At 39.0% G+C, this 26,577-nt stretch overlaps 1 protein-coding gene and 2 pseudogenes across 1 annotated transcript; 1 reads left to right on the top strand and 2 right to left on the bottom strand.

Annotated features, from left to right (window-relative positions):
• Positions 1-15,092, bottom strand: part of LOC123460614 — a 32,267-nt pseudogene extending 17,175 nt beyond the window's left edge.
• On the top strand, positions 15,091-23,208 carry LOC123460596 (cytochrome P450 2C42-like). Its single transcript, XM_045148704.1, has 5 exons — positions 15,091-15,123; positions 15,207-15,323; positions 16,442-16,583; positions 19,854-20,036; positions 23,198-23,208. Exons 1-5 carry the CDS (start codon positions 15,091-15,093, stop codon positions 23,206-23,208), a joined length of 486 nt encoding a protein of 161 aa, XP_045004639.1.
• A 926-nt stretch (positions 23,209-24,134) lies between these two features.
• LOC123460581 lies at positions 24,135-25,567 on the bottom strand (annotated as a pseudogene).
• Between the last annotated feature and the right edge of the window lie 1,010 nt (positions 25,568-26,577).

Raw genomic sequence — 26,577 nt, 5'->3', positions numbered from 1 at the left:
AATCAAGGAAATCATCCATTTCTTTCAGATTTTCATACTTTGTGGTGTATATGATTTTACAGTATGTCTCTATGAGTTTTTGAATTTCTCTGGAATCTGTTGTGATGTTACCTTGTTCATCTTTGATTTTATTAATTTGTGTCTCTTCTCTCTTTCTTTTGGTCAGATTTGCTAAGGGTTTATCAATCTTGTTTATCCTTTCAAAGAGCCAACTCTTTGTTTCATTAATTCTTTGGATAGTTTTTTTTTGTTTCTACTTCATTAATTTCTGCCCTAATCTTTATTATTTCTTCATGTCTATTGATTTTTGGTTTGCCTTGCTCTTCTTTTTCCAAGGCTTTAAGTTGAAGCATTAGGTCCTTTCATTGCGATCTTTCTAATTTCATAATATAGGCAGTTAAGGCTATAAATTTACCTCTTAGAACTGCCTTCATTGTGTCCCAGAGATTTGGGTATTTTGGGTTCTCTTTATTGTTTGACTCTATAAATTTTTTTATTTCCTTCTTGATTTCTTCATTCACCCATTCATCATTTAGTAGTATGTTGTTTAGTTTCCATGATTTTATGTATGCTCTATTGCCTTTGTTGCTATTGATTTGTAGTTTAATTCCATTGTGGTCAGATAGAATTCAAGGAATTATTTCAATTTTCCTGAATTTGTTAGGATTTGCTTTGTGTCCTAATATATGGTCTATTTTAGAGAATGTTCCATGTGCTGCTGAAAAGAATGTATATTCTGCAGCATTTGAATAAAATGTCCTGTATATATCAGTTAGATCCATTCCTTCTATGACCTCATTTAGACCAGATGCCTCTCTGTTTATTTTTTCCCAGGATGACCTGTCAATTGATGAGAGTGGGGTGTTAAAGTCACCCACTACCACTGTGTTTGGTGTTATCTGTGACCGTAGTTCTAATAGTGTTTGTTTGATGAATTTGGGAGCCCCCATATTAGGTGCATATATGTTTAGGATTGTAATGTCCTCCTGTTGGAGTGTGCCCTTAATGAATATAAAGTGACCTTCCTTATCTTTCTTGGCTAATGTTGGGCTGAAGCCTACCTTGTCAGATATTAAGATAGCAACCCCTGCTTGTTTTCTAGGCCCATTTACTTGAAACACCATTTTGCAACCTTTCACCTTAAGATAATGTCTATCCTTTGTAGAAAGGTGAGTTTCTTGAATACAACAAATTGTAGGATCCTGCTTTTTAACTCAGTCTGCAAACCTATGTGTTTTGGTTATGGCATTGAGGCTGTTGATATTAAGAGATATTATTGAAAGGTGTGTATTTATGTTTGCCTTTTTTTTTTTTTTTTTTTTTTTGTGGTTCTGGTTCTACCTTTGCTCTCTTGTGTTAACTAGTATGTGAGTATTGCTTGTTTTTTCCAGGTTCCTTATATGTGTGCTTTTCCTTTTCTTCAGCATGGAGGATTCTATCAAGTGTTTTCTGTAGAGCTGGTTTTGTCTTCAAATACTCCTTTAACCTGCTTTTGTCATGGAATGTCCTTATTTCTCCATCTATTTGAATGGATAGCTTTGCAGGATAAAGTAACCTTGATTGACAGTTGTTATCTTTCAGAACTTGGAATATATCACTCCAAGCCCTTCTGGCTTTTAAAGTTTGTGTTGAATAATCTGCTGTAATCCTGATGGGCTTGCCTTTGTAGGTAACTTGATTTTTCTCTCTGACTGCTTTTAATATTTTTCTTTGGTTTGTGTGTTTGGTAGTTTGATTATAATATAACGAGGAGAGGTTCTTCCCAGGTTTTGTCTGGCTGGGGTTCTAAAGGCTTCCTGTATCTGCATTGGCACCTCTTTCCCAATTTGGGGGAAGTTTTCTTCTATGATTTTTTTGAAGATACCTACTATGCCTTTGGAGTGGAATTCTTCTCCTTCTACTATGTCCTGAATTCTTATATTTGATCTTTTCATAGTGTCCTGAATATCTTGAAATTCCCACTCATACTTTTCTATTAGTTTGTCTTTCTCTTTGTTGGACTATATTAGATCTGCCACCTGGTCTTCTAGCTTAGATATTCTGTCCTGTCCTTCATCCATTTTACTGGTGAGATTTTCTACAGTTTTTTATTTCATTAACTGTGTTCTTCATTGCTAGTAATTTTGACTGGTTTTTCTTTATTATTTCTATTTCCTTATTTATTTCTTGTATTGCCTTCTTTATTTCATTAAATTGGTGTCCTGTGTCTTCTTTGATTTCCTCTTTGTTTCCTTTGATTTGTTCTTTGATTTCTTTGAACATATTTACCATCATTCTTTTGAAATCTGTCTCAGGCATTTCCTCTAACTCATTCTCACTGGATGTCATTTCTGATGCATTAATACTTTTAGGTGGATTTATATTGTCTTGCTTTTTAGTGTTTCTTGTATTATAATGTATATATTTTTGCATCTTGGATTAAATTAATGCTTGGATTTTCTAGCTAGCTGGGTATTCTTAGCTGTATCAATTGATTTGATGTTATGTATCTTCAGGGTAGGAGCTTAAGATTTTAGGTGTTTCTCTTAAGATTCTCAGAGAATCTACAAAGGTGTTCCTAGGGATTGAGTTTCCCTGCTATGGGAGTATTCAAGTAGGCTAATTTGGAATAAAATACAGGTAGATTCTAAAATTTAACTAGACACTGTACACATTCAATCAAAAACAGCACCGAGTATTTATGCAAGAGTAGTTATTATACCAACCAGATCCTCTATCAACAAAGAGATTAAGATTTTTGGTCTGTTGAGGGTTCTAAGTCAGCTTGTGACCAAGTGAGACCCTTCCCTGGTGCAGTCCCAGTTACCTTTTTGGATGATTTTTTGGTCTCATCCAAGTTGCTGGCTGGGTCATTGGGCTATTTCTGGATCTGGGCACTGGCATTTACTGTGGGGCAAACAGAGCCTGGCAACTGTGGTCCTGCAGATCAGTACCCCTGCTGCTGGAACCGCTACTTCTGCTGCTGTAGCTGCCACTGCTGGATCTGCCACTGCTGCCTCTGAAGCTGCTGCTGCTTGATCTGCCACTGCTGCCACTGAAGCTGCCACTACTGGATCTGCCGCTGCTGGGGCCACTGTTGCTGGTGCCGGAGCCGCTGATGTTGCTGCTGGACTCTGCTCCTGCTTGAGTCCTGCTGTCGCCTCAAGTTGGCGTGACTGGTCCCCGGACCACTGCTCTGTTCACTGGAGCTGGGCACAGGCAGTGGGGGAGGGGAGGGAGCCACAGGTGCTCTAGTTCTCTCGATGTTCCATGTGTTCTTCTACCTTGTGATCTGCTCCTCTGTTGTTTTCTGCTGCTCTCCCTTCACTTTTCTAGCGTTCACAGACAGTGCTGGTGTGAATGGAAGCTCCCCACACCTGGCTTTTCTTGCGGCTTGAGCTGTGCCTGGCGGCTTTCTGGTGCACCACTGCCGCCACAGTCAGTGGACCTCCCGGGGCTGCTTTGGCTGGCTTGTTGGGCTCTGGATGATCTGGATCTCTTCTACTTCTCCACTGCTGTTTCCATTTCCTATACACATCACTTTTTAGTAAATGTGTGTATTTTGCTGAGTTCTTTTGGTCTTTTTCTCCCCTAGGCTGCTTTGGTGTGGTACCTATGCCGCCATCTTAACCAGAGGTCTCCTCTGCACTGCCCTTCTTTTACACAATTTCTTCCCCTGGCCTCTCTTAGGGCTTTCCCCTCCCTATAATCTGTTCTTCTACTTATATATATTCAACACTATCTCCTTAAGTCCTTCCCACTCCTCCCTCCATTATAGCCTTTTTTCTAGCTTACTGGCCTCTGCTACAGATTTTTGGTTTCCTCTCACACACAAGTCTATACATTCGTAGCTAGGATCCACATATGAGATAGGACATGCAACGCTTGGTTTTCTGGGCTTGGGTTACCTCACTTACTATAATCCTTTCCAGATCAATCAATTTCCCTGCAAATTTCATTTTTTAACCAAAGAATAGAACTCCATTTTGTAAATGTACCACAACGTTATTATCCATTCATCTGTAGAGGAACATCTAGGCTGGCTCCATTTCCTAGCTATTGTGAATAGAGCAGCAATAAAGATGGTTGTATCTCTAAAGTAGTGAGAAGAGTCATTAGGATATATGCCTAGGAGAGCTATAAGTGGATCATATGGTAAATCTATTTTCAGGTATCTCAAGGCCTCTGTACTGATTTCCACAATGGTGTACCAGATTATATTCCTACCAACAGTGTAAAAGGGTTCCCTTTTTTTCTGTATCCTCACCAACATTTGTTGTTATTTCTTATCTTTAAAAAAATTTTTTTTGGGCTGGAGAGGTGGCTTAGCGGTTAAGTGCTTGCCTATGAAGCCTAAGGACCCCGGTTCGAGCTTGGTTCCCCAGGTCCCACGTTAGCCAGATGCACAAGGGTGTACACGTGTCTGGAGTTCGTTTGCAGAGGCTGGAAGCCCTGTCGTGCCAATTCTCTCTCTCTCTCTCTCTCTCTCTCTCTATCTGTCTTTCTCTCTGTGTCTGTCGCTCTCAAAAAAAAAATTTAAATTTTTTTTTTCTGGGAAATGGAACCAGACTAGATGTCCCTCAACTGATGAGTGGATAATGAAGATGTGGCACATTTGTACAATGGAGTTCTACTCAGTGGTAAGGAAAAATGAAGTTATGAAATTTGCAGAAAAATGGATGGACCTGGAAGGGATTATACTAAGTGAGGTAACTCAGGCCCAGAAAGCCAAATGCCACATGTTCTCTCTCATATGTGGAACCTAGCTACCGATGATAGGGCTTCTGTGTGAGAAGGAAAATACCTGGTAACAGAGGCCAGTAAGTTAAAAAGGAGACATAAAGGGAAGAGAAAGGAAGGGAAGAGGGTACTTAATAGGCTGATATTGTATATATGTAAGTACAATGATTGTAATGGGGAGGTAATATGATGGAGAATGTAATTTCAAAGGGGAAAGTGTGGGGGTGGGGAGGGAGGGAACTACCATGGGATTTTTTTTTATAATCATGGAAAATGTTAATAAAAGTTTAAAAATTAAAAAAAAAAGAAAATATTTTGTTTCAATTTTTATTTATTTATTTGAGAGCAACAGACAGACAGAAAGAGGCAGAGAGAGAGGGAGAATGAGCAACCCAGGGCCTCCAGCCACTGCAAACAAACTCCAGACACGTGCGCCCCCATGTGCATCTGGCTAATGTGGGTCCTGGGGAATTGAGCCTCGAACCGGGGTCCTTAGGCTTCACAGGCAAGCTCTTAACCACTAAGCCATCTCTCCAGCCCTTATTTCTTGTCTTGATGGTAGCCATTCTGACAGGAGTGAGATGGAATCTCATAATAGTTTTAATTTGCATTTCCCTGATGGCTGAGGATATAGAACACTTTTTTAGATGTTTATATGCCATATGTATTTCTTTTTTTTTAATTTTTAAATTTTTATTAACATTTTCCAAGATTATAAAATAATATCCCATGGTAATTCCTTCCCTCCCACCCCAATACTTTCGTCTTTGAAATTCCATTCTCCATCATATTACCTCCCCATCTCAATCATTGTACTTACCTTTGTACAATATCAACCTATTAAGTACCATCCTCCCTTCCTTTCTCTTCCCTTTATATCTCCTTTTTAAATCACTGGCCTCTGCTACTAAGTATTTTCCTTCTCACCCAGAAGCCCAATCATCTGTAGCTAGGATCCACATATGAGAGAGAACATGTGGCACTTGGCTTTCTGGGCCTGGGTTACCTCACATAGAATAATCCTTTCCAGGTCCATCCATTTTCCTGAAAATTTCTTAACTTCATTTTCCTTTACTTCTGAGTAGAACTCCATTGTATAAATGTGCCACATCTTCATTATCCACTCATCAGTTGAGGGACTGGTTCCATTTCCCAGCTATTATAAATTGAGAAGCAATAAACATGGTTGAGCACGTACTTCTAAGGAAATGAGATGAGTCCTTTGGATATATGCCTAGGAGTGCTATAGCTGGGTCAAATAATAGATCAATTTTTACCTGTTTTAGTGATCTCCACACTGATTTACACAATGGCTGGACCAGATTGCATTCCCACCAGCAGTGTAGAAGGGTTCCTCTTTTTCCACATCCCCGCCAACATTTATGATCATTTGTTTTCATGATGGTGGCCAATTTGACAGGAGTGAGATGGAATCTCAATATAGTTTTAATCTGCATTTCCCTGATGACTAGTGATGTAGAACATGTTTTTAGATGCTTATATGCCATTCGTATTTCTTCCTTTGAGAACTCTCTATTTAGCTCCATAGCCATTGTTTGGTTGGCTTGTTTGATTCCTTATTATTTAACTTTTTGAGTTCTTTGTATATCCTAGATATTAATCCTCTATCAGATATATAGCTGGCCAACTTTTTTCCCATTCTGTAGATTGCCTCTTTGCTTTTTTCACTGTGTCCTTTGCAGAGCAAAATCTTTGTAATTTCATGATGTCCCTTTGATTAATCTGTGCTTTTATTGCCTGAACAATTGAGGTTGTATTCAGAAAGTTTTTGCCAAGACCAACATGTTGAAGGGTTTCCCCTACTTTTTCCTCTAGCAGTTTCAGAGTTTCAGGTCTGATGTTAAGGTCTTTAATCCATTTGGACTTAATTCTTGTGCATGGCGAGAGAGAAGAATCTATTTTCATCCATCTGCAGATATATATCCAGTTTTCCCAACACCATTTGCTGAAGAGGCTGTCTTTTCTCCAATGAGTATTTTTGGCATTTTTATCGAATATCAGGTGGCTATAACTACTTGGGCTTACATCTGGGTCCTCTATTCTGTTCCACTGATCTACATGTCTGTTTTTGTGCCAGTACCACGCTGTTTTTGTTACTATGGCTCTGTAGTATAGGTTAAAATCAGGTATGGTGATACCACCAGCCTTATTTTTGTTGCTCAGTATTATTTTAGATATTCGAGGTTTTTTGTGATTCCAAATGAAGTTTTGGATTGTTTTTTCTATTTCCATGAAGAAAGCCTTTGGAATTTTGATAGGGATTGCATTAAATGTGTAGATTGCTTTAGGTAAGTTTGCCATTTTCACAATATTGATTCTTCCAATCCAGGAACAGGGGATGTTTTTCCACTTTCTAGTGTCTTCTGCAATTTCTCACTTTAGTGTTTTAAAGTTCTCATTGTATAGATTCTTTACTTCCTTGGTTAGGTTTATTCCAAGGTACTTTATTTTTTTTTTTGATGCAATTGTGAATGGGAGTGATTCTCTGATTTCATCCCCTGTGTGTTTGTTGTTAGCATATATGAAGGCTACTGATTTCTGTGTATTTATTTTGTATCCTGCCACATGGCGGGAAGTTTTGATCAGCTCTAAGTTTGCTAATAGATTTTTTAGGGTCCTTTATGTATAGAATCATGTCATCTGCAAACAATGATAACTTGATCTCTTCCTTTCCAATATGTATCCCTTTTATGTGTGTCTCTTGCCTTATTGCTAGGGCTAAGACTCCCAGAAATATATTAAATAAAAGTGGGGACAGTGGACACCCTTGTCTTATTCCTGATTTTAGTGGAAAAGCTTCCAGTTTTTCCCCATTTAGTAATATGTTGGCTGTAGGCTTGTCATAATAGCTTTTATTATATTGAGATATGTTCCTTCTATTCCCAGTCTCTGTAGGACTTTTATCATGAAGGGTTGTTGGATTTTGTCAAATGCTTTCTCTGCATCCAATGAGATGATCAAGTGATTTTTGTCCATCAACCCATTTATAGATTTGTGTATATTGAACCATCCCTGCATCTCTGGGATAAAGTCTACTTGGTCAGGGTGAATGATCTTTTTGATATACTCTTGTATTCTGTTTGCCAATATTTTATTGAGAATTTTTGCATCTGTGTTCATGAGGGAGATTGGTCTGTAATTTTCTTTTTCTGTTCTATCTTTGCCTGGTTTTGGTATCAGGGTGATGTTGGCCTCATAGAAGGAGTTTGGTAGAATTCCTTATTTTTCTATTTCCAGGAAAAGCTTAAGAAGCAATGGTGTTAACTCTTCCTTAATGGTCTGGTAAAATTCAGCAGTGAATCCATCCGGGCCTGGGCTTTTTTTAGTTGGGAGATTATTGATAACTGTTCGGATCTCCATGTTTGTTATAGGTCTATTTAGGTGATTAATCTCATTTTGATTTAATTTAGGTAGGTCATATAAATCAAGGAAATCATCCATTTCTTTCAGATTTTCATACTTTGTGGAGTATATGCTTTTATAGTATGTCCCTATGATTTTTTGAATTTCTCTGGAATCTGTTGTGATGTTACCTTGTTCATCTCTGATTTTATTAATTTGTGTCTCTTCTCTCTTTCTTTTGGTCAGATTTGCTAAGGGTTTATCAATCTTGTTTATCCTTTCAAAGAACCAACTCTTTGTTTCATTAATTCTTTGGATTGTTCTTTTTGTTTCTATTTCATTAATTTCTGCCCTAATCTTTATTATTTCTTCCCATCTACTGATTTTTGGTTTGCCTTGTTCTTCTTTTTCCAAGGCTTTAAGGCAAAGCATTAGGTCGTTTACTTGCGACCTTTCTAATTTCTTAATATAGGCACTTAAGGCTATAAATTTACCTCTTAGAACTGCCATCATTGTGTCCCAGAGATTTTGATATGTTGTGTTCTCATTATCATTTGACTCTATGAATTTTTTGATTTCCTTCTTGATTTCTTCATTGACCCATTCATCATTTAGTAGTGTATTGTTTACTTTCCATGTTTTTGTGTATACTCTACAGCCTTTCTTGCTACTGATTTGTAGTTTAATTCCATTGTGGTCAGATAGAATGCAAGGAATTATTTCAATTTTCCTGAATTTGTTAAGATTTGCTTTGTGTCCTATTATGTGGTCTATTTTAGAGAATGTTCCATGTGCTGCTGAAAAGAATGTATATTCAGCAGCCTTTGGATGAAATGTCCTGTATATATCTGTTAGGTCCATTCCTTCTATGACCTCATTTAATCCAGATGCCTCTCTTTTTATTTTTTCCTGGGAATGATCTGTCATATGATGAGACTGGGGTGTTAAAGTCACCCACTACCACTGTGTTTGGTGTTATCTGTGACCTTAGTTCTAATAGTGTTTGTTTGATGAATTTGGGATCCCCCATGTTAGGTGCATATATGTTTAGGATTGTAATGTCCTCCTGTTGGAGTGTGCCCTTAGTCAATATAAAGTGACCTTCCTTATCTTTCTTGACTAACGTTGGACTGAAGTCTACCATGTCAGATATTAGGATAGCAACCCCGGGTTTTTTTCTAGGCCCATTTGATTGAAACACCGTCTTCCAACCTTTCACCCTAAGATAATGTCTATCCTTTGTAGAAAGGTGAGTTTCTTGAATACAACAAATTGTAGGATCCTGCTTTTTAACCCAGTCTGCAAACCTTTGTCTTTTTGTTGGGGCATTGAGGCCGTTGATATTAAGAGATATTATTGAAAGGTGTGTATTTATATTTGCCATTTTTTTTTTTTTTTGTGGTTTTGGTTCTACCTGTGCTCTTTTGACAAGTATTTGAGTATTGCTTGTTTTTTCTAGGTTCCTTATATGTGTGCTTTTCCTTTTTTCAGCATGGAGGATTCTATCAAGTATTTTCTGTAGAGCTGGTTTTGTCTTCAAATACTTCTTTAACCTGCTTTTGTCATGGAATGTCCTTATTTCTCCGTCTAGTTGAATGGATAACTTTGCAGGATAAAGTATCCTTGGTTGACAGTTGTTATCTTTCAGAACTTGGAATATATCACTCCAAACCCTTCTGGCTTTAAGAGTTTGTATTGAATAATCTGCTGTAATCCTGATGGGTTTACTTTTGTTGGTAACTTGATTTTTATCTCTAACTGCTTTCAATATTTTTTCTTTGGTGTATGTGTTTGGAAGTTTTATTATAATATGGCGAGGAGAGGTTCTTTCCATGTTTTGTCTGGCTGGGGTTCTAAAGGCTTCCTGTATCTGTATTGGCACCTCTTTCCCAATTTGGGGGAAATTTTCTTCTGTGATTTTGTTGAAGACACCTACTATGCCTTTGGAGTGGAATTCTTCTCCTTCTACTATGCCCTGGATTCTAATATTTGATCTTTTCATAGTGTCCCGAATATCTTGAAATTCCCACTCATACTTTTCTACAAGTTTGTCTTTCTCTTTGTTGGCTTGTATTAGATCTGCCACCTGGTCTTCTAGCTTAGATATCCTATCCTCTCCTTCATCCATTCTACTGGTGAGATTTTCTACAGAGTTTTTTATTTCATTAACTGTGTTCTTCATTGCTAGTAATTCTGACTGGTTTTTCTTTATTATTTCTATTTCCTTATTTATGTCTTGTATTGCCTTCTTTATTTCATGAAATTGGTGTCCTGCCTCTTCTTTGATTCCTTTGATTTCCTCTTTAAGTTCCTCTTTGACTCCTTTGATTTGTTCTCTGACTTCTTTGAACATATTTACAATCATTCTTTTGAAATCTTTCTCATGCATTTCCTCTAACTCGTTCTCACTGGAGGTCATTTCTGATGCATTAATACTTTTAGGTGGATTTATATCATCTTGCTTTTTAGTGTTTCTTGTGTTGTAATGTATATATTCTTGCATCTTGGATTATGTTAATTTTTGGGTTTTCTAGCTAACTGGGTATTCTTAGCTGTATCATTTGGTTTGTTGTTATCTATTTTCAGGGTAGGTGATTGAGGTGTTAGATGTGGCTCTTAAGAGTCTGAGAGTATCTACAAAGGTGCTCCTAGGGTTGAGTTTCCCTGCTATGGGGGTATTCAAGTAGGCTGAGTGGAATAAGATACAGGTAGATTCTAAAAGTTAACTAAACACTGTACCCATTCAGTCAAAAACAGCCCCAAATATGTATGCCAGAGTAGTTATTATAACAACCAGATCCTCTATCAACATAGAGGTTAAGATTTCTGGTCTGTTGAGGGATCCAAGTCAGCTTGTGACCAAGTGAGACCCTTCCCTGGTGCAAAGCCAGTTACCTTGGATGAGTTTGGTCTCAGTCAAGTTGCTGCCTGTGTCGTCAGGCTGCTGTTGTGATTTCTGGAGCTGGGCACTGGCTTTTCCTGCAGGGCAAGCCAAGCCTGGCAACTGTGGCCCTGCAGATCAGCTCTCCCACTGGGTCTGTCAGCAGCTGAAGCTTCTGCTGTTGGGTCGGCTGTTATTGCCCCCCTGGTCTGCTACTGCTGGGGCCACTGTTACCAGTGCCAGAGCCGCTGATGTTGCTGCCAAACTCTGCTCCTGTTTGGGCCCCACTGTTGGCTCAGGTTGGCATGGCCGGGTCCCGGGACCGCTGCTCTGTTTGCTGGAGCTGGGCTCAGGTGGTGGGGGAGGGGAGGGAGCCGCAGCTGCTCTGGTTCTCTCGCCTCTCCACGTGTTCTTCTACCTCGCGGTCTGCTTCTCTGTTGCTCACTGCCGCTCTCCCTTCACGTTTCCTGAGTTGTGGAGAGCGTGGTGTGAAGGGAAGCTCCCACACCTGGCTTTTCTTGCGGCTGGAGCCGAGCTTGGTTACTTTCTAGTGCGCCACCGCCACCACGGTTGGCGTAGCTGCCAGAGCCGCTTTTGCCATCCTGCTCGGGCTCTGGATGCTCTGGATCTCTCCTACTTCTCCGCTACTGCTTCAATTTCCTATACACCTCAGTTTTTAGTAAAAGTGTGTATTTTGCTGAGTTGTTTTGGTCTTCCCCCACCCCCCCAGGCTGCTTTGGCATGGTACCTAGGCCAACATCTTAACTGGAAGTCCGCCATATGTATTTCTTCTTATGAGAACTCTCTATTTAGTTCCATAGCCCATTTTTTAATTGGGTTGTTTGGTTTTTTTGAGTTCCTTTTTTATTCTGGGTATTAATCCTATGTCAGATATGTAGCTGGATAAAATTTTCTCCCATTCTGTAGGTTGTCTCTTTGCTCTATTCACAGTGTCCTTCCTCTACAATGGTTTTGTAATTTCATGAGATCCTATTGGTTGATTAGTGGTTTTATTTCCTGAGCAACTGGGATTATATTTGAAAAGTCACTGCCTATGCCAATATGTTGTAGTGTTTCTCCTACCTTTTCCTCTAGCAATTTCAGAGACTCAGGTCTGATATTAAGGTCCTTGATCCACTTGGACTTGATTCTTCTGCATGGAGAACAACAAGGATGTATTTTCATCCTTCTACTTATAGATACCCAGTTTTCCCAGCATCCCTTAATGAAGAGGCTGTCTTTTCTCTAGTGAATAAAATTTTTGTCAAAAATCAAATTGACGTAGTTGTCTGGATTAACTCTTGAGTCCTCTATTCTGTTCCATTCATGTACATATCTGTCTTTGTGCCAATACCATGCTGTTTTTGTTACTAATGCTTTGTAATAAAGCTTAAAATTGGGTATAGTGATACCACTAGCCTTATTTTTGTTGCTCAAAATTGTTTTGGCTATTCAATGATTTTTTTGCTTCCAAATGAATTTGAGGATTGTTTTTCTATTTCTGTGAAGAATGCCATTGGAATTTTAATGGGGATTGCATTAAATGTGTAGATTGCTTTTGGTAAGATTGACATTTTCAAAAAATTGATTCTTTCAATTCAAGGACAAGGGATGTCTTCCCATTTCCTTGTGTTTTCTGCAATTTCTCACTTGAGAGTTTTAAAGTTTTCATTCTAGAGATCCTTCACTTCCTTGGGAGAGTTTACTTGATTTCATCCTTCTCATGTTTGTTGTTAGTATATAGAAAAGCTACTGATTTCTGTGTGTATATTTTTCATCCTGCTACATTGCTAAAAGTGTTTCCCAGCACTTAACAATTTTCTGGTAGAGTAATTTGGGTCCTTTATGTATAGAATCATACCATCTGCAAATAATGATAGTTTGATCCCTTCCTTTCCAATTTTTGTCCTTTTTATGAGTGTCTCTTGCCTTATTGCTATAACTAAGACTTCAAGTACTATATTAAATAAAAGCAGGAACAGTGGACACCCTTATCTTGTTCCTTTATTTAGTGGACAAGCTTCAAGTGTTTCCCCATTTAGTATTATATTCGCTGTAGGTTTCTCATAAATAGCTTTTATTATGTTGGGATATGTTCCTTCCATTCCCAGTTTCTCTAATACTTTTACCATGCAGGGATGTTATATTTTGCTGAATGTCTTTTCTGCATCTATTGACATGATCAGTGATTTTTGTCCTTCAGAACATTTATATTATATATTACATTTGTCAATTCACATATGTTGAACCATCCCTGCATCCCTGGGATAAAGCCAACTTGGTCAGGTTGAATAATCTTTCTGATATATTCTTGAATTCTTTTCTAATATTTTGTTCAGGATTTTTGCATTTATGTTCATGATGGAGATTGTTCTGTAATTTTTTCTTTCTTTTGCTCATCTTTATCTGGTTTTGGTATCAGGATGATCTTGGCTTCATAGAAGGAGCTCAGTAGAATTCCTTCCTTTTCTATTTTATAGAAAAGTTTGACAAACAGTGGTGTTAGTTCTTCCATGAAGGTTTGGGAAAATTCACCAGTGAATCTATTTGGGTCTGGACTTTTTTGAGTTGGGAGATATTTTTTCTTTTATAACTCTGAGGATCTCCATACTTTTATTGGTCTATTTAAATGGTTTATCGCATCTTGACTTAATTTTGGTAGGTCATATAAATCAAGGATATCATCCATTTCTTTCATATTTTTCAACTTAGAGGCATATATTTTTAAAGTACGCCCTTATGATTTTCTGAATTTATTTGGTATCTTTTGTAATGGTGCCTTTTTTCATCTCTTATTTTATTAGTTTTTGTCTATTCTCTCTTTCTTCTGGTCAGATTTGCCAAGCATTTATCAATCTTGTTTATCCTTTAAAAAAACAAATTCCTTTGCTTCATTGATTGGATTTTGGGGGGGTTTCATTTTCATTAATTTCTGCCCTAATCATTGTTATTTCTTCCCATCTACTGATTTTTTTTTTTGCCTTGTTTTTCTTTTTCCAAGGCCTTAAGGTAAAGTATTAAATTTTTTACTTGTGACTTCTCTAGTTTCTTTCTTTCTTCTTCTTTTTTTTTTTTTTTTTTTTGAGGTAGGGTCTCACCCTAGCCCAGGCTGACCTGGAATTCACTATAGAGTTTCAGGGTGGCCTCAAACTCACAGCAATCCTTCTACCTCTGCCCCCCAAGTGCTGGGATTAAAGGCATGCACCACCACACCCGGCTTCTAATTTCTTAATATAAGCACTTAGAGCTATAAATTTCCCTCTTAGAACCACCTTCATTGTGTCCCAAAGGTTTTGGTATGTTGTTTTCTCATCATCATTTGAGTCCATAAATTTATTGATTTCCTTTTTCATTTCTTCAATGACCCGTTCATCATTCAATAGTGTACTGCTTAGTCCCCATTAATTTCTGTGTGCTCTATAATTTTTATTGTTGTTGATTTGCAGTTTAATTCTATTGTGGTCCCATAGTGTACAAGGGATTATTTCAATTTTCCTGTGTTTGTTGAGATTGGCTTTGGTCCTAATATATGCTCTATTTTAGAGAATATTCCACTATGCTTCTGAGAAAAGTGTATTCTGCAGCATTTGGATGGAATGTTCTGTATATATCTGTTAGGTCCATTTGTTCCATGACATCATTTAATCCAGATGTCTCTCTGTTTATTTTTTTCCCATGATGACCTGTCAATTGATTAGAGTGGGGTATTGAAGTACTACACTACAACTGTATTTGTTGCTATCTGTGACCTTAAGTCTAATGGTGTTTGTTCGATGTAACTGGGAGCTCTCATGCTAGGTGCATATACATTTATTATTATAATGTCTTCCTGTTGTAGTGCTCCTCTAATCAGTATAAAATGACATTATTTATCTTTCCTCACTAATGTTAGTTTGAAGTCTATCCTGTCAGATATTAGGATAGCAACCCCTGCTTGTTTCCTAGGCCCATTTGCTTGAAATATCATTTTCCATCCTTTCATCCTAAGACAGTGTCTATCTTTTAATTGAGAGATGAATTTCCTGGAGGCAACAAACAGCAGGATCCTGCCTTTTAATCCAGTTTGCAAGCCTGTGTCTTTTGGTTGGGACATTGAGACCTTTGATATTAAGAGTTATTACAGCGTCATGGCGACCTGCCCGGCTCCGGGTCCTTCCCCTGTGAGTGCTGGTGACCTATGCTTGTGTCTTTTTTCTTTCCTCTCGTGTTGTTCCTCTTGTTCTGCTTGACTGGTTCTACGGAGATTTTCTGCCCTCGTCTGTGGAGTGCCACCGTGAGCCTTGAACTTGTCTCTGCTAAGCCTCTGGTTCACGCCGCGGGCTCCTCAGAGCAGACCAGGACTCAGAGGCCTGAGCTGCGTGTAGGTGTTAGCCAGGCCAAAATAATAACAATAATAATAATAATAATAATAATAATAATAAATATATATATACATATATATATATACATATATATATATATACATAAAAAAAGAGTTATTACAGAAAGGTATGCATTTACTCTTGCCATTCTTCTTACTTTGTAGGGCCTCCTGTTTTCCCTTTACTCACTTGTATTAACTGTTTATTCTTATCTATTTCCTCTTGTGTGTGTTTTGCTTTTTCTTCAGTGTGAAGGATTCCTTCAAGCATTTCAAGCATTTTCTATAGAGCTGGTTTAGTCATCATAAATTCTTTAGCCTGTTTCTGTTGTGGAATGCCCTTATTTCTCCATCAGTTTGGACATATAGCTTTGCAGGATAAAGTAATCTTGGTTGACAGTTGTTATCTTTGAGAACTTGGAATACATATTTCCAAGCCCTTCTGGCTTGTAAAGTTTGTGTTGAGTAATCTGCTGTTATTCTGATGAGCTTGCCTTTGTAGGTGACTTGCTTTTTCTCTCTAACTGCTTTCAGGCAGGCAGTGCCAGGCAGATGAGCAGATTGTGCAGATCAGAAGGCCACGAGCTCCTCAGTCGGTTTCTGGATGTTTTCCTCTTTCTAGTGTATCTTGGTCTCTCCTGCTTCTCCACTATGTCTGAGAATAACCTATGCTCCTTCACTTTTAGAAGAAGAGTATATTTTGCTTAAATCCCTTCCTAAGATGGTTTGCTATGTCTCCTATGCTGCCATCTTAACCATAAGTCCTCACCTCATTGCTTTTGATAGTTCCATATTCACAGTATAATTCTAGTCCTCTGTCAACACAAGGGAAGAGAAAGACATAATTCTATTACAGAGTGTTCCTCTTTTATATCTTAATAAATCTGACATGGTATGTAAACTTCATGTAAAAATTCTGCTGTGTCATTCACTCAATTATTTAAATTTTAATTTTTACACTTACCAGGACATACGATCCTGTCTGGGTAAATCATTACTGTTATTTGGGAATGATTTCATCAACTCTGAATCAGAAGATTGAATTATGTACTTTTCCATTGCTTCTCTGAGTGCCATGAGTTCTTCATAATTTGGCTGCCTGTGTCTCCTGTTTCTAGGGCACAACTATAATAACATCACTGTCATCAGTGCTGCACAATGACACAGAATTCTCCGACCCAAAGACCTTTGACCCAAGTCACTTTCTGGATAAGAGTGGCAACTTTAAGAAAAGTGATTTCTTTATGCCTTTTTCAACAGGTAATTAAAATTGATTTTCAAGCCGGGCGTGGTGGCGCACGCCTTTAGTCCCAGCACTCAGGAGGCAGAGGTAGGAGGATCGCCGTGAGTTCGAGGCCACCCTGAGACTCCACAGTGAATTCCAGGTCAGCCTGGGCTAGAGTGAGACCTTACCTCGAAAAAAAAAAAATTGATTTTCATGCCAAAAGGTGTCTTTTGGGAAGGAGTTGAAACTTATATGATGCCTCCCCTTGGGCTGGTAGACTAGCTCTTTAGATGTGGTTAGGAGCAACCCTCATGATGTCCATGCACTTTCCATGTTCATGAGACATCCTCAGGTTGGTTCAGGTTAGTGGGACTTTAGGAAGCTGGCCTATCTTTTTTACAAATAGGCAAAGCTAGGCCATGGGCTAGCTGAATTATGTGTTCACATGTATCATCAAGAGACCACAAAATTCCTTCTGGAAGGTAAATTACCTTACATGGCATGAAAAAGGCAGCTTGCTTATTGGTATTGCTCAGCCCCTGGGCTCAGCTGTGGGGATAAGAGTCTTCCCAAGCATAGACTGTGCAGCAAAAGGCATCATACCCAGTGATGGAAGCAGGCGCGCAAATAGTCCATTGTACTCCCAGAGCATTAGTGCTGTGAAGGAAGGAAGCACAGGTTGCTAGAGGAAGGGAAGTGGAAGTTATGGGGCATAAAGTACCCATTTCTTGTTTCTCGTATTCCACCTTGAAGCATAAAATAGAGTAAGCAACATTTGAATAGCAGAAGATATACTTGAGCTACCTTAAAGGGCAAAGAGAGAATAAAAAAAAAACCAAAAAACAAATGCACAGTATTTGAAAAGAATGAATCAACAGCAGGATTTCTGGCCTCACTCATGGAGTGTCAGAACCTCTGCCAAATAACCATGTGGATGTGAAAATGTTAGGGACGTGGTGGGATACACTGTGATGTTCATTGAATACCTCTGGCTACCTTACCTCCAGTCATGATCATGTGTCTTAAATCTTTTATCTCCACACCTGAGGCGTGTGTCATCTCCAGTCATGGAACTCCCTTCCTTGACATTGGCTTGGGATGTCTACTTTATATCTATTGCTGTAGATAACATGAAAGCAAATACCAAAACCTCTCTTTACAAGTGCAAATTTTGACACAATTGAAAAATAAACAGGGCTGGAGTGATGACTCAGTAGTTAAAGGCACTTGCTTGCAAATCCTGCCAGCCTAGGTTTAATTTTCCACTACTAGAATAAAACCAGATGCACAAAGTGGCACATGCATTTGGAGTTTATTTGCAGCGGCAGGAGGCCCTATTGTGCCCATACTCACTCACTGTCTCTCTCTCTCTCAAATAAATTAATAACTTTTTAAAAAAATAAATAAAATAGAGCATTCTAATTCCAGGTTATTCTTGCTCCGATGAAAACATGACTATAGTTATGATTTGGAGGAAACCCAGAGAGGACAAGATTTTCTTTATTCTGCAGATAAGCAGAGTATAGAAAGGAAAGGAAATTTGGCCACTTTTTGAATGTAGTAAAGGTATCTAATTTCAAAAGAGTAACAGTACAGAAATAGTGAGTACTCATAGCCTTTTGGAGAGCAATGAAGAGTGTGTATAATGGAGCTGATAATAGAAAGTGTGATGAATAGAAGAAAATATCACAGGAAATACAAGCAACATGAGTATATTTCTAGATAAAAATTGTCAGAAACCTAAAATGTCAAGGATAGTTATAATGTGGATGAAAATAACCCAGTGTTTTGAATAAGGCTAATAATCAATAACATATTATGTTATTTTATGTTTATTAACATTGTTAACTGCAGAATAGTGCTCACAGTAACATTTCCAATATACATTGATCAAATTCACCCTACCTTATTTCTTTTCCTCTAGCCTCTGTTATCCCTCCCTTTAGTCCATGTCTTGGTTTCTAATAACCTTCTACTTTTATGTCCTCTTTTATTTCTTCACAAATGATACTTATCACTAGGGTCTAGCATGTTGTTTTATCCATTATCCTTCAAATTATAAATCATCATTTTCAGAGTTGGGTACTCCGTTGTCTGTGTGCTTCATCTGTTGGTTGATTCAGTTGATTTTCATGGAGTAAAAGGTAGGTGTCTGTGCCCATTTTTTACATGTAGATATCCAGCATATTGTGGGAAAAAGAACACACATAAACACACAGTGATTTTTTTAAAGGAGTAAAAGAAATGGAAATAAGAAAATTTAAAGGGAGAAAATGAAAAGTGCAAGAAACTTTGATTTAAAGAGTAAAATACAATGAAAGATAATTAATGAATGAAATAATAATAGTAAAAGAATAGACAGAAAAAAGGAGTAAAAATTTCCTCCACCAGGCTTCTTTTAGTGTGCTGTTGATTTCCACAGTTCTCAAAAGCTACTTGATCCACTACATATGTGCTGCTTTGTTTCTATACTATAGAGGAGAAAACTTGTGTTAATGTTGAGAACTTCTTGAGCTTTTATATAAATATAAATTATATATTTGTTAATATTAGACATGGAGAACAAATATCTCCATTTTCTGTCCATTTATCAATTCAGCTGTCCATTCATCCATCCACCCAAACATTTATCAAAGTTATTATACATTCTTTTTGTGACAGTTAAAAACACAGTGGTTGGGCTGGAGAGATAGCTTAACAGTTAAGGCCCTTGCCTGAAATGCCTAAGAACCCATATTCAAACTCTCTCCAGGCCCCATGTAAGCCAGAGCACAGAGGTGAGGCACGCACAAGGTTGCACATGCACACGAGATGGCACAAGCACCTGGAGTTCAATTAAGTGCTGAGGCCCTGGGATGCAATTCTCTCTCTCTCAAAATAAAATAAAATAAAATAAAATAAAATAAAATAAAATAAAATAAAATAAGGAAAGAAAACAGGGCTGGGGAAATGGCTTAGCAGTGAAGGAGCTTGCCTGCAAAGCCAAAGGACTCAGGTTTGATTCCTCAGGACCCATATAAAACCAGATGCATAAGGTGGTGCATGTGTCAAGTTCATTTGTGGTGGCTGGAGGCCATGGTGCACCTATTTTCTCCCTCCATCTATTTATTATCTATCTATCTATCTATCTATCTATCTATCTATCTATCTATCTATCATCTCTATTACAGATAAATAAAAATAAAAAACAAAATTTTAAAAAATATTTAAAATAATAATAAATAAAAAGAACACACACAGTGCTTATCAAGTCATACACAAGGAGTTAATTATGGTTTTGTTTTTTTTTCCTGTTCCATTTTCAGGAAAACGGGTTTGTGTGGGAGAGAGCCTGGCCCGAATGGAGTTGTTTTTATTCCTGACCACCATTTTACAGAGCTTTAACCTGAAATCTATAGTTGATCCAAAAGACCTTGATATTACCCCAGTTGTCAATGGGTTTGTTTCTCTTCACCCCAAGTACCAGCTCTGCTTCATGCCTGTCCGAAGTCATCAACCAGCTCTCTTCATGGCATTGTGTTTGCATCTGCAAACCTTTCCCCAGGGAATCCACCACCTTGCATGATCAGATGTTCCTTCTTTGACCTCCCCGTCAAGTCTTATTTCCTAAAGCTCCAGGGAACACTCATCCTCATCTTGGAGAATTTTATAAGTCACTGCACCAATATGTCTTCAATTACCTATATTGAAATGATTTATTGACATGCAAATGGATAATTCTTATCTAATGCTGGATTATTCATATATAATTACTGTGTAACAGCACAATGACTAAAATGTGAAAATTCATCATAATCTCACTCTAGCCCAGGACGACCTACCTAGTCCTCACTCTGTAGCCACCATCGTGCCTCAAACTGACAGTGGTCCACTTCTCTCAGTCTCCCAAATGCTGAGATTATAGGTATGGGCCACCACAACTGGCCATTTCACGATTTTAGTTATGCCTTCAAGTATACACACAAATCAATTTTGATGTGTTTATATAATTGTTCCAACATTATTTGTTTAAGAGACTTTTCCTTACATGAATGGTTTTGGAACTTCCAGTGAAGATAGCTAGGTTATAGAAGTATAGATAAATTTATAAATATCAATTCTATCCCAGTGGTATTTTGGGGTTTTTGTTTATTCGAAGCAAGGTATAGGAATTTAGCAAACCTTGCATCACTGTGTGTTCGACAGACCAGCTATGAAATAAACCTTGCAGCACTCAAAGTTCAGACATGGGCCAACTTTGGAGGAAGCTTGCACCTCCTGTGGATTAAACACAGGCAAGCTCTAGAACAAACCTCACAGCATCGTGAATTATTCATAGGTCAGCTCTGGAGTAAATCTTGAAGTTCTGATGCATTAGCCAAGTCAATGAATATGTACTGCCATAGCCTAAGAAGCCTGTCCGTGAGCATGTGAACTTCACACTTTTGAGAACAATGAGTAAGAGGGGCTACTACTCTTACAGGAAAATGCTAATGATGCCAGGGCAACTTAACTTATGTTACAGTACCAGACCCTGGGAACAGGAAGTGGCCACTATCCAATTCTAATCTGAAAAGGCAGAACATGCAAATTTTCCATGTTCTATATCATGCCCTCTGTGCTCTCCCCATAAAACAGTTCAGCAGTGACCCTGGCTGTTCCTCCTCCATGCCATGTCCTTATCAAAACATCCTCTGCCTAATAGTAATCAACAAGCCCATCAGAACAGGGTCAGGCGAGCCACCATGCCAGCCATCCCCTCTTCAGCCTGGAGAGGAGGACCACTGCCAGGGCGGCTCATAGAGCAGTGCAGTGTCTGCCGCTGGCACCTCCTGGCTCTTCCCCATTGGAGGGCACACAAAGAGCCCAATGCCCTCACATAAAGCATGAGAGGAAGGCAAGCCCACCACACCAGGCAACCCCTCAGTGACAGAATCGAGGTCCTGAGGAGCGTGTGTCGGGGATTTGCAACTCACCAACTGAGTTGCCTGAGGAGTCGAAAGACCCCTCCCCATTTCTGAACTGAGTCACTCCCATTCAAGTGAAGCAGAAGAGATCAAGAGCCAAGTAGGTGACACATTCCTTTCAACTCACATGTCCCAGTCGCACACACATAGAGGGAGCAGCTTAATGTGCAGATAGGTCTGCATGCTCTCGGATGACGAAGTCATGTGCTTCACACACTTAGCACCTCAGAAAGGGAAATCACACTGGGTCCCAATGGGGTCTAAGAAAGCTAAATGAGAAAGGGACAGTATAATACTGCTTACTAGAGTCTGAGCGTAGGAGAAGGGCAGAGGAAGGGAAGAGGAACTGCTGGTGAAATGGCACACTATTTCACAAAAACAGGAGGAATCACATTGATAACCCTATCATTTAAATTCTGAAGCTACTGGTAATGTATATTTGTCCTGTATCTCTGTATTTAAAGGGGAGATCCAGAGGTCCCTAACTTTCAAGGATCCTGGTGTCATTGTGTGGGGCAACAGCCAGGGTATAAGTTCAAGCTATTGTAGGCGAGAGGCATGAAAGAACTCCACTCCGTGCCATGTATGTCTAGCCAGAAGTCTCCAGCCAGCACAGGAGGGAGTTATATAATCTGCCACTAGCTCCTTCCATATGTGAGTTCAAGTCAAGATGGGACCAGAACCATAGGGACGTTCCAAAGTACTGCTGGATGAGAAGATGGGATGTCTGATGTTTCCTGGAGAAATGAAGCTTCATTCCCACATGAGAGAAACCTAGAATAATTCTACCCTGGTCTTTACTACCTTATTCCACCTTGTCTAGCACATTAGTTATTATTTATCAGTTAATAATCAGTGTTATTCATTGATTGTTAATTACAAATGTAAACTTTACCTCTTATTCAATCCTTTTAGTGACAATTTTTGGATTTGTAATAAAATATTTTGATTATAATTCCATCCTATCACTTTTTTAGCTTCTCCCTGATTCCCCTTGCCCTGAGCCCCTTTATCTTTCCAGGTGGTCCCTCTTCTACTTTGTTCAGGAATTTTGCACCTATGTTCATCTGGGATATAGGTCTACATTTTTCTTTTCTTGTATTTCTATCTGGTGTTGGTATTAGAGTGATGCTGGCTTCATAGAAGGAGTTGGGGAGCTTTCCCTGTTCTACTAATATGATGAGATGCTGGAGAAAAAGTAGTTTCAGTTCTTCAATAAAGGTTTGGTGGAATTCTGCTGAGAAGCCATCAAGTCCTGGACTTTTCCTTCTGGGGAGGTTTTAATTACATTTTCAATCTCAGTAGAAGTAACGGGTTTGTTTAGGAGATTTTTCTGCTCTGGTTTTAGTTTTGGCAGGTGTTATATGTCTAGGAATTCATCCATTCCTTCCAGGTTATCCAATTTTGTGGAATAGTGGTTTTGGAAATATGTCCTTCTGGTTCTTCCAATTTCATTGGAAACTGTTGTGACCTCCCCTTTTCCTTTCGACTTTTGTTAATTTGAGACCTCTCTTTTTATTCATGTGATCAAATTGTCCAGGAGATTATCAATCTGTTTATTTTTTAAAAGAATAAGCTCTTCATTTCATCAATTCTTAATTGTTTTCTTAATTTCCACTCCATTAATTTCTGCTCTGATCTTAATTATTCCTTTCCATCTGGAACTGTTAGAGTTGGGTTTTCTTGTTTTTCAATTCTTTTAGGTGAACGGTAAAGTTATTAATTTGAGGTCTCTCTGTCATTGCTATGAAGACATTTAGTGCTATGAATTTTCCCTTAGGACTGCCTTGATTGTGTCTCATAAATTTTGGTATGTTGAGCTTTTGTTATTAATTAGTTCTAGAAATTTTACAATTTCCTTTTTGATGTCTTCCATGAGCCTTTCATTATTTAATAGCTTGTTCAGTCCCCAGGAACAGGTGTAATTTCTGCTGTTTCTCTTGTTAATTTCTAACTTTAACACATTGTGGCCTGATATGATGCAGGAAATAACATAACATAAGTTTCTTGCAGAGAGGGATGGGAAGGAGGTAGGAAAGGCAGGTCCGTAGCTCCTCCCACTATCACCTGTTTGGACTGTCATCACAACCCATTGTTTGAGATAGTTTCCAGCACCATATCCCAAGACTAGGTTACAAGTAATCTAGCAGTGATGCTAAAAATTTAAAAACCCAACCAACCAACCAACCAACCAACCAACCCTGCCTTGCTCCTGAGATTCCCTCCCACAGAATGTGGTAGCTTGTGGTTTGGGTTCATTCATCTGGTCTCAAGCTTTTGTTTCACCTCCTGCCTGGTAGGAGCGATATTCTACACCCTTCTTCAGAAGGGGAGTAACGTCCCTATCCACGCCACTCTTCCAAGCTTGACGTTTGGGGGCTAAAGCGTCAGATACAGCATGCAGATACAGGTTCTAAGATGGTCTCCCTGCTCCAAAGCCCTCACTTGCATTTGGATACAGCATGGTTGGAGTTCCTCCCTCCCACACCAAGGGAAGACAGGCTGATGCTGGAAACACCAGCCCGACATATATGGCAGCTCCAGCCTCCCCCAACCCACCCTACCCTCACTTTCCCCACTCTGCTGATTGATGCCTTCTTGAAACTTCCTGATAGCAAAAGAACAGCCCACTCCCGTGGGTCAATTCTGGGCTTCTGCGGGGGGGGGGGGGAGGAGCAAGGCGGGACTGTGGATCTCTTCTTCATCCTCAAGGAAATAAGCGGGCTTTCCCTGGGAGCTGGAGGTCTGCTGGGCCTTCAGCGGGCATGAGGCTACCATATGGTTGATGCTGTGGCAGAATTGGCACTTCTTGGCCTGGGGTGACAGCTAGCATTCCTTGGCATGGTGGTCTAGGCCACCACAGTTGTAGCCCCTGTCTCTTTTGGATCTGCGTTTCTGCATGTTGTTCCCCTTGGGGACCTCTCTCACTCCTAGTACAGAAACCCCACCAGTACTGGTGACGCAATGGATTCCAAGCCCTTGGCTGACTTCTTAAAGGTGCCCTCCACTGCCTCCCCTTCACATCGAACCACTTACAGATGCCGCCTGTGCAGCAGGGCCGCGTCCGCCTGAGCCCCCTGGGGAGCTTTCTCTGCCGCCTTGGCGCAGCCACCTGCAAATTGCTGGTTGGACACTGAGTGGGTGAGCCCGCGGTCCCGGGCCCCCAGTCCACAGGCTGCTGGCCCCAGAGAAGTCCGGAGGCAAAGGGGTGTCGGGGAAGAGTCTGCTAAATCTTCCCCACACCTTGCTTAGAGTTTTAATGATGATGGGCCTTGGGGAGTTTATTCTTTGGTCCACTCTGTTTGAAGTTACTTGTATTTGGATAGGTCTCTCTCTTTTTTTTTCATTTTTTTTGTTTTTTCAAGGTAGGGTCTCACTCTGGTCCAGGCTGACCTGGAATTCACTATGGAGTCTCAGGGTGGCCTTGAACTCACGACAATCCTCCTACCTCTGCCTCCCGAGTGCTGGGATTAAAGACGTGTGCCACCACACCCGGCTAGGTCACTTTTTTGAGAGGGTAGGAAAGTTTTTTTGTTCAGTAATTTTGTTAAATGTATCTCCATGTCTTTGGCCTGGATTCTTTCTCTTCTGGTATACTTATGATTGAGATGTTAGGTCTTTTTAGGGTATCCCACAGTTCCCTCATTTTCTGTTCATGATTTTTTGAATTTATCAAAGTTTTTGGACTCCCAAACTTTCTTCTGTCTTGTCTTCTGCCTCTGAGGTTCTGTCCTCCACATGATTAACTCTATTAGTGAGGGTTTCTAGAGAGGTTTTCATAAGCTCTATTTGGTTTGTATTTTCTGTTGACCTTTTCTTATCATATCCATATACCATCCCTTTGTACAGTTCCAATTTCAGGCCATGGTTTTATTTTCTTGTTTTCGTTGTTTAGACATTTTGCTATGATATGCTTTGGAGAGTTTCTTTCTTGGACCATTGTCTTTGGTGTTCTGTGAGCTTCTTGTATCTGGATGGGTCTCTTTTTGACAAGTGGGAAAGCTTTCTTCAATAATTTTGGTGGATATGTGCTGCATGCCATTGGCCGGAATTTCTTCTTTTTCTGTACCCATGATCTTGAAATTTTAATGTGTTCTACAATTTCCTCATATTCTGTTCACATGATTTTTTGAACTTACCAAAGTTTTTTGGATTATTGAACCCTATTGTTTTGTTTTAAGCAATTGTGAATGGGATAATTTCCCTGTTTACATTCTCAACATGCTTGTCATTGACATACAGTAAAACTACTGATTTCTATATGTTAACTTTGTATCCTGTTCCTTTACTGAACTATAACAGTTTTCTGGTAGTCTTTTAGGGTCTTTTGAATATAGAGTCACATCATCTGCAGTGTGCTCATGGCTGGGAGAAAGATAGCAAATGGGTACATGTCTGCTATGACATCATTGCTGAGACTTCACATAGCAGTACATGTCACTGGTGCCTTAAGAGGCTTCTGTTCCACATTTTTATGTATCAGTTTAAAATAACTTTAAATACAATGTAATTACTCTGTATTTATTTTCCCCATGCCTATTGCCTTGTGAGTTTTCTTGGGATATGTTTTAGTAGAAAAACAGACAATTGTGCAAAATATAAATATTTTGAATACAATGTTTAAAGAACCATATTTAATTCACATGTACTCTACGGATATATTCCATTGTACATTTGAACTTGTAACTGACACTCTAAAATGTCTTGATGAGTATTGTGCAAACAGGCCTTTCTGTACTGCTTCTAAAATACCAAATAAAGTAGCTGCTTCTGGAGACTGAGAAGAGGAGGGGTAAGGAGTGATGACACTTATCATCTAACATTGTTCAAAGCAGAAGTAAAGGAATTTACAACTAAAATTTGTTATATATTCAATGCTCAGTAGTGCACATTTAGGGCATGAAACAGATGATGTGGTGCAAAATTGACTTCAGGTTTGTGTTGCATATAAAATAATGAATACAAAATAGAAAAGTAATAGAAAAAAATCATATTTCTGGGAATTTTATTATTGCTGACGAGAGAAGTATAGCATTAAGTGTGTGACAACAAATAAGAAAGCATAAATTCATGCTCAGTTACA

Source organism: Jaculus jaculus, chromosome 1 (genome assembly GCF_020740685.1).
Source record: "Jaculus jaculus isolate mJacJac1 chromosome 1, mJacJac1.mat.Y.cur, whole genome shotgun sequence".
Classification (NCBI taxonomy): Eukaryota; Metazoa; Chordata; class Mammalia; order Rodentia; family Dipodidae; genus Jaculus; species Jaculus jaculus.
Note: the sequence above shows the minus strand (reverse complement) of the source record. Positions and strands in the feature narration are given on the sequence as shown.

Coding starts and splice junctions, on each gene's coding strand:
- LOC123460596 (XM_045148704.1), top strand. CDS start 15,091: ATGGCGACCTGCCCGGCTCCGGGTCCTTCCCCT. Junction 15,324..16,441: donor CTCAGAGGCCTGAGCTGCGT/GTAGGTGTTAGC, acceptor TCCTGTTTCTAG/GGCACAACTATAATAACATC. Junction 16,584..19,853: donor CTTTATGCCTTTTTCAACAG/GTAATTAAAATT, acceptor TTCCATTTTCAG/GAAAACGGGTTTGTGTGGGA.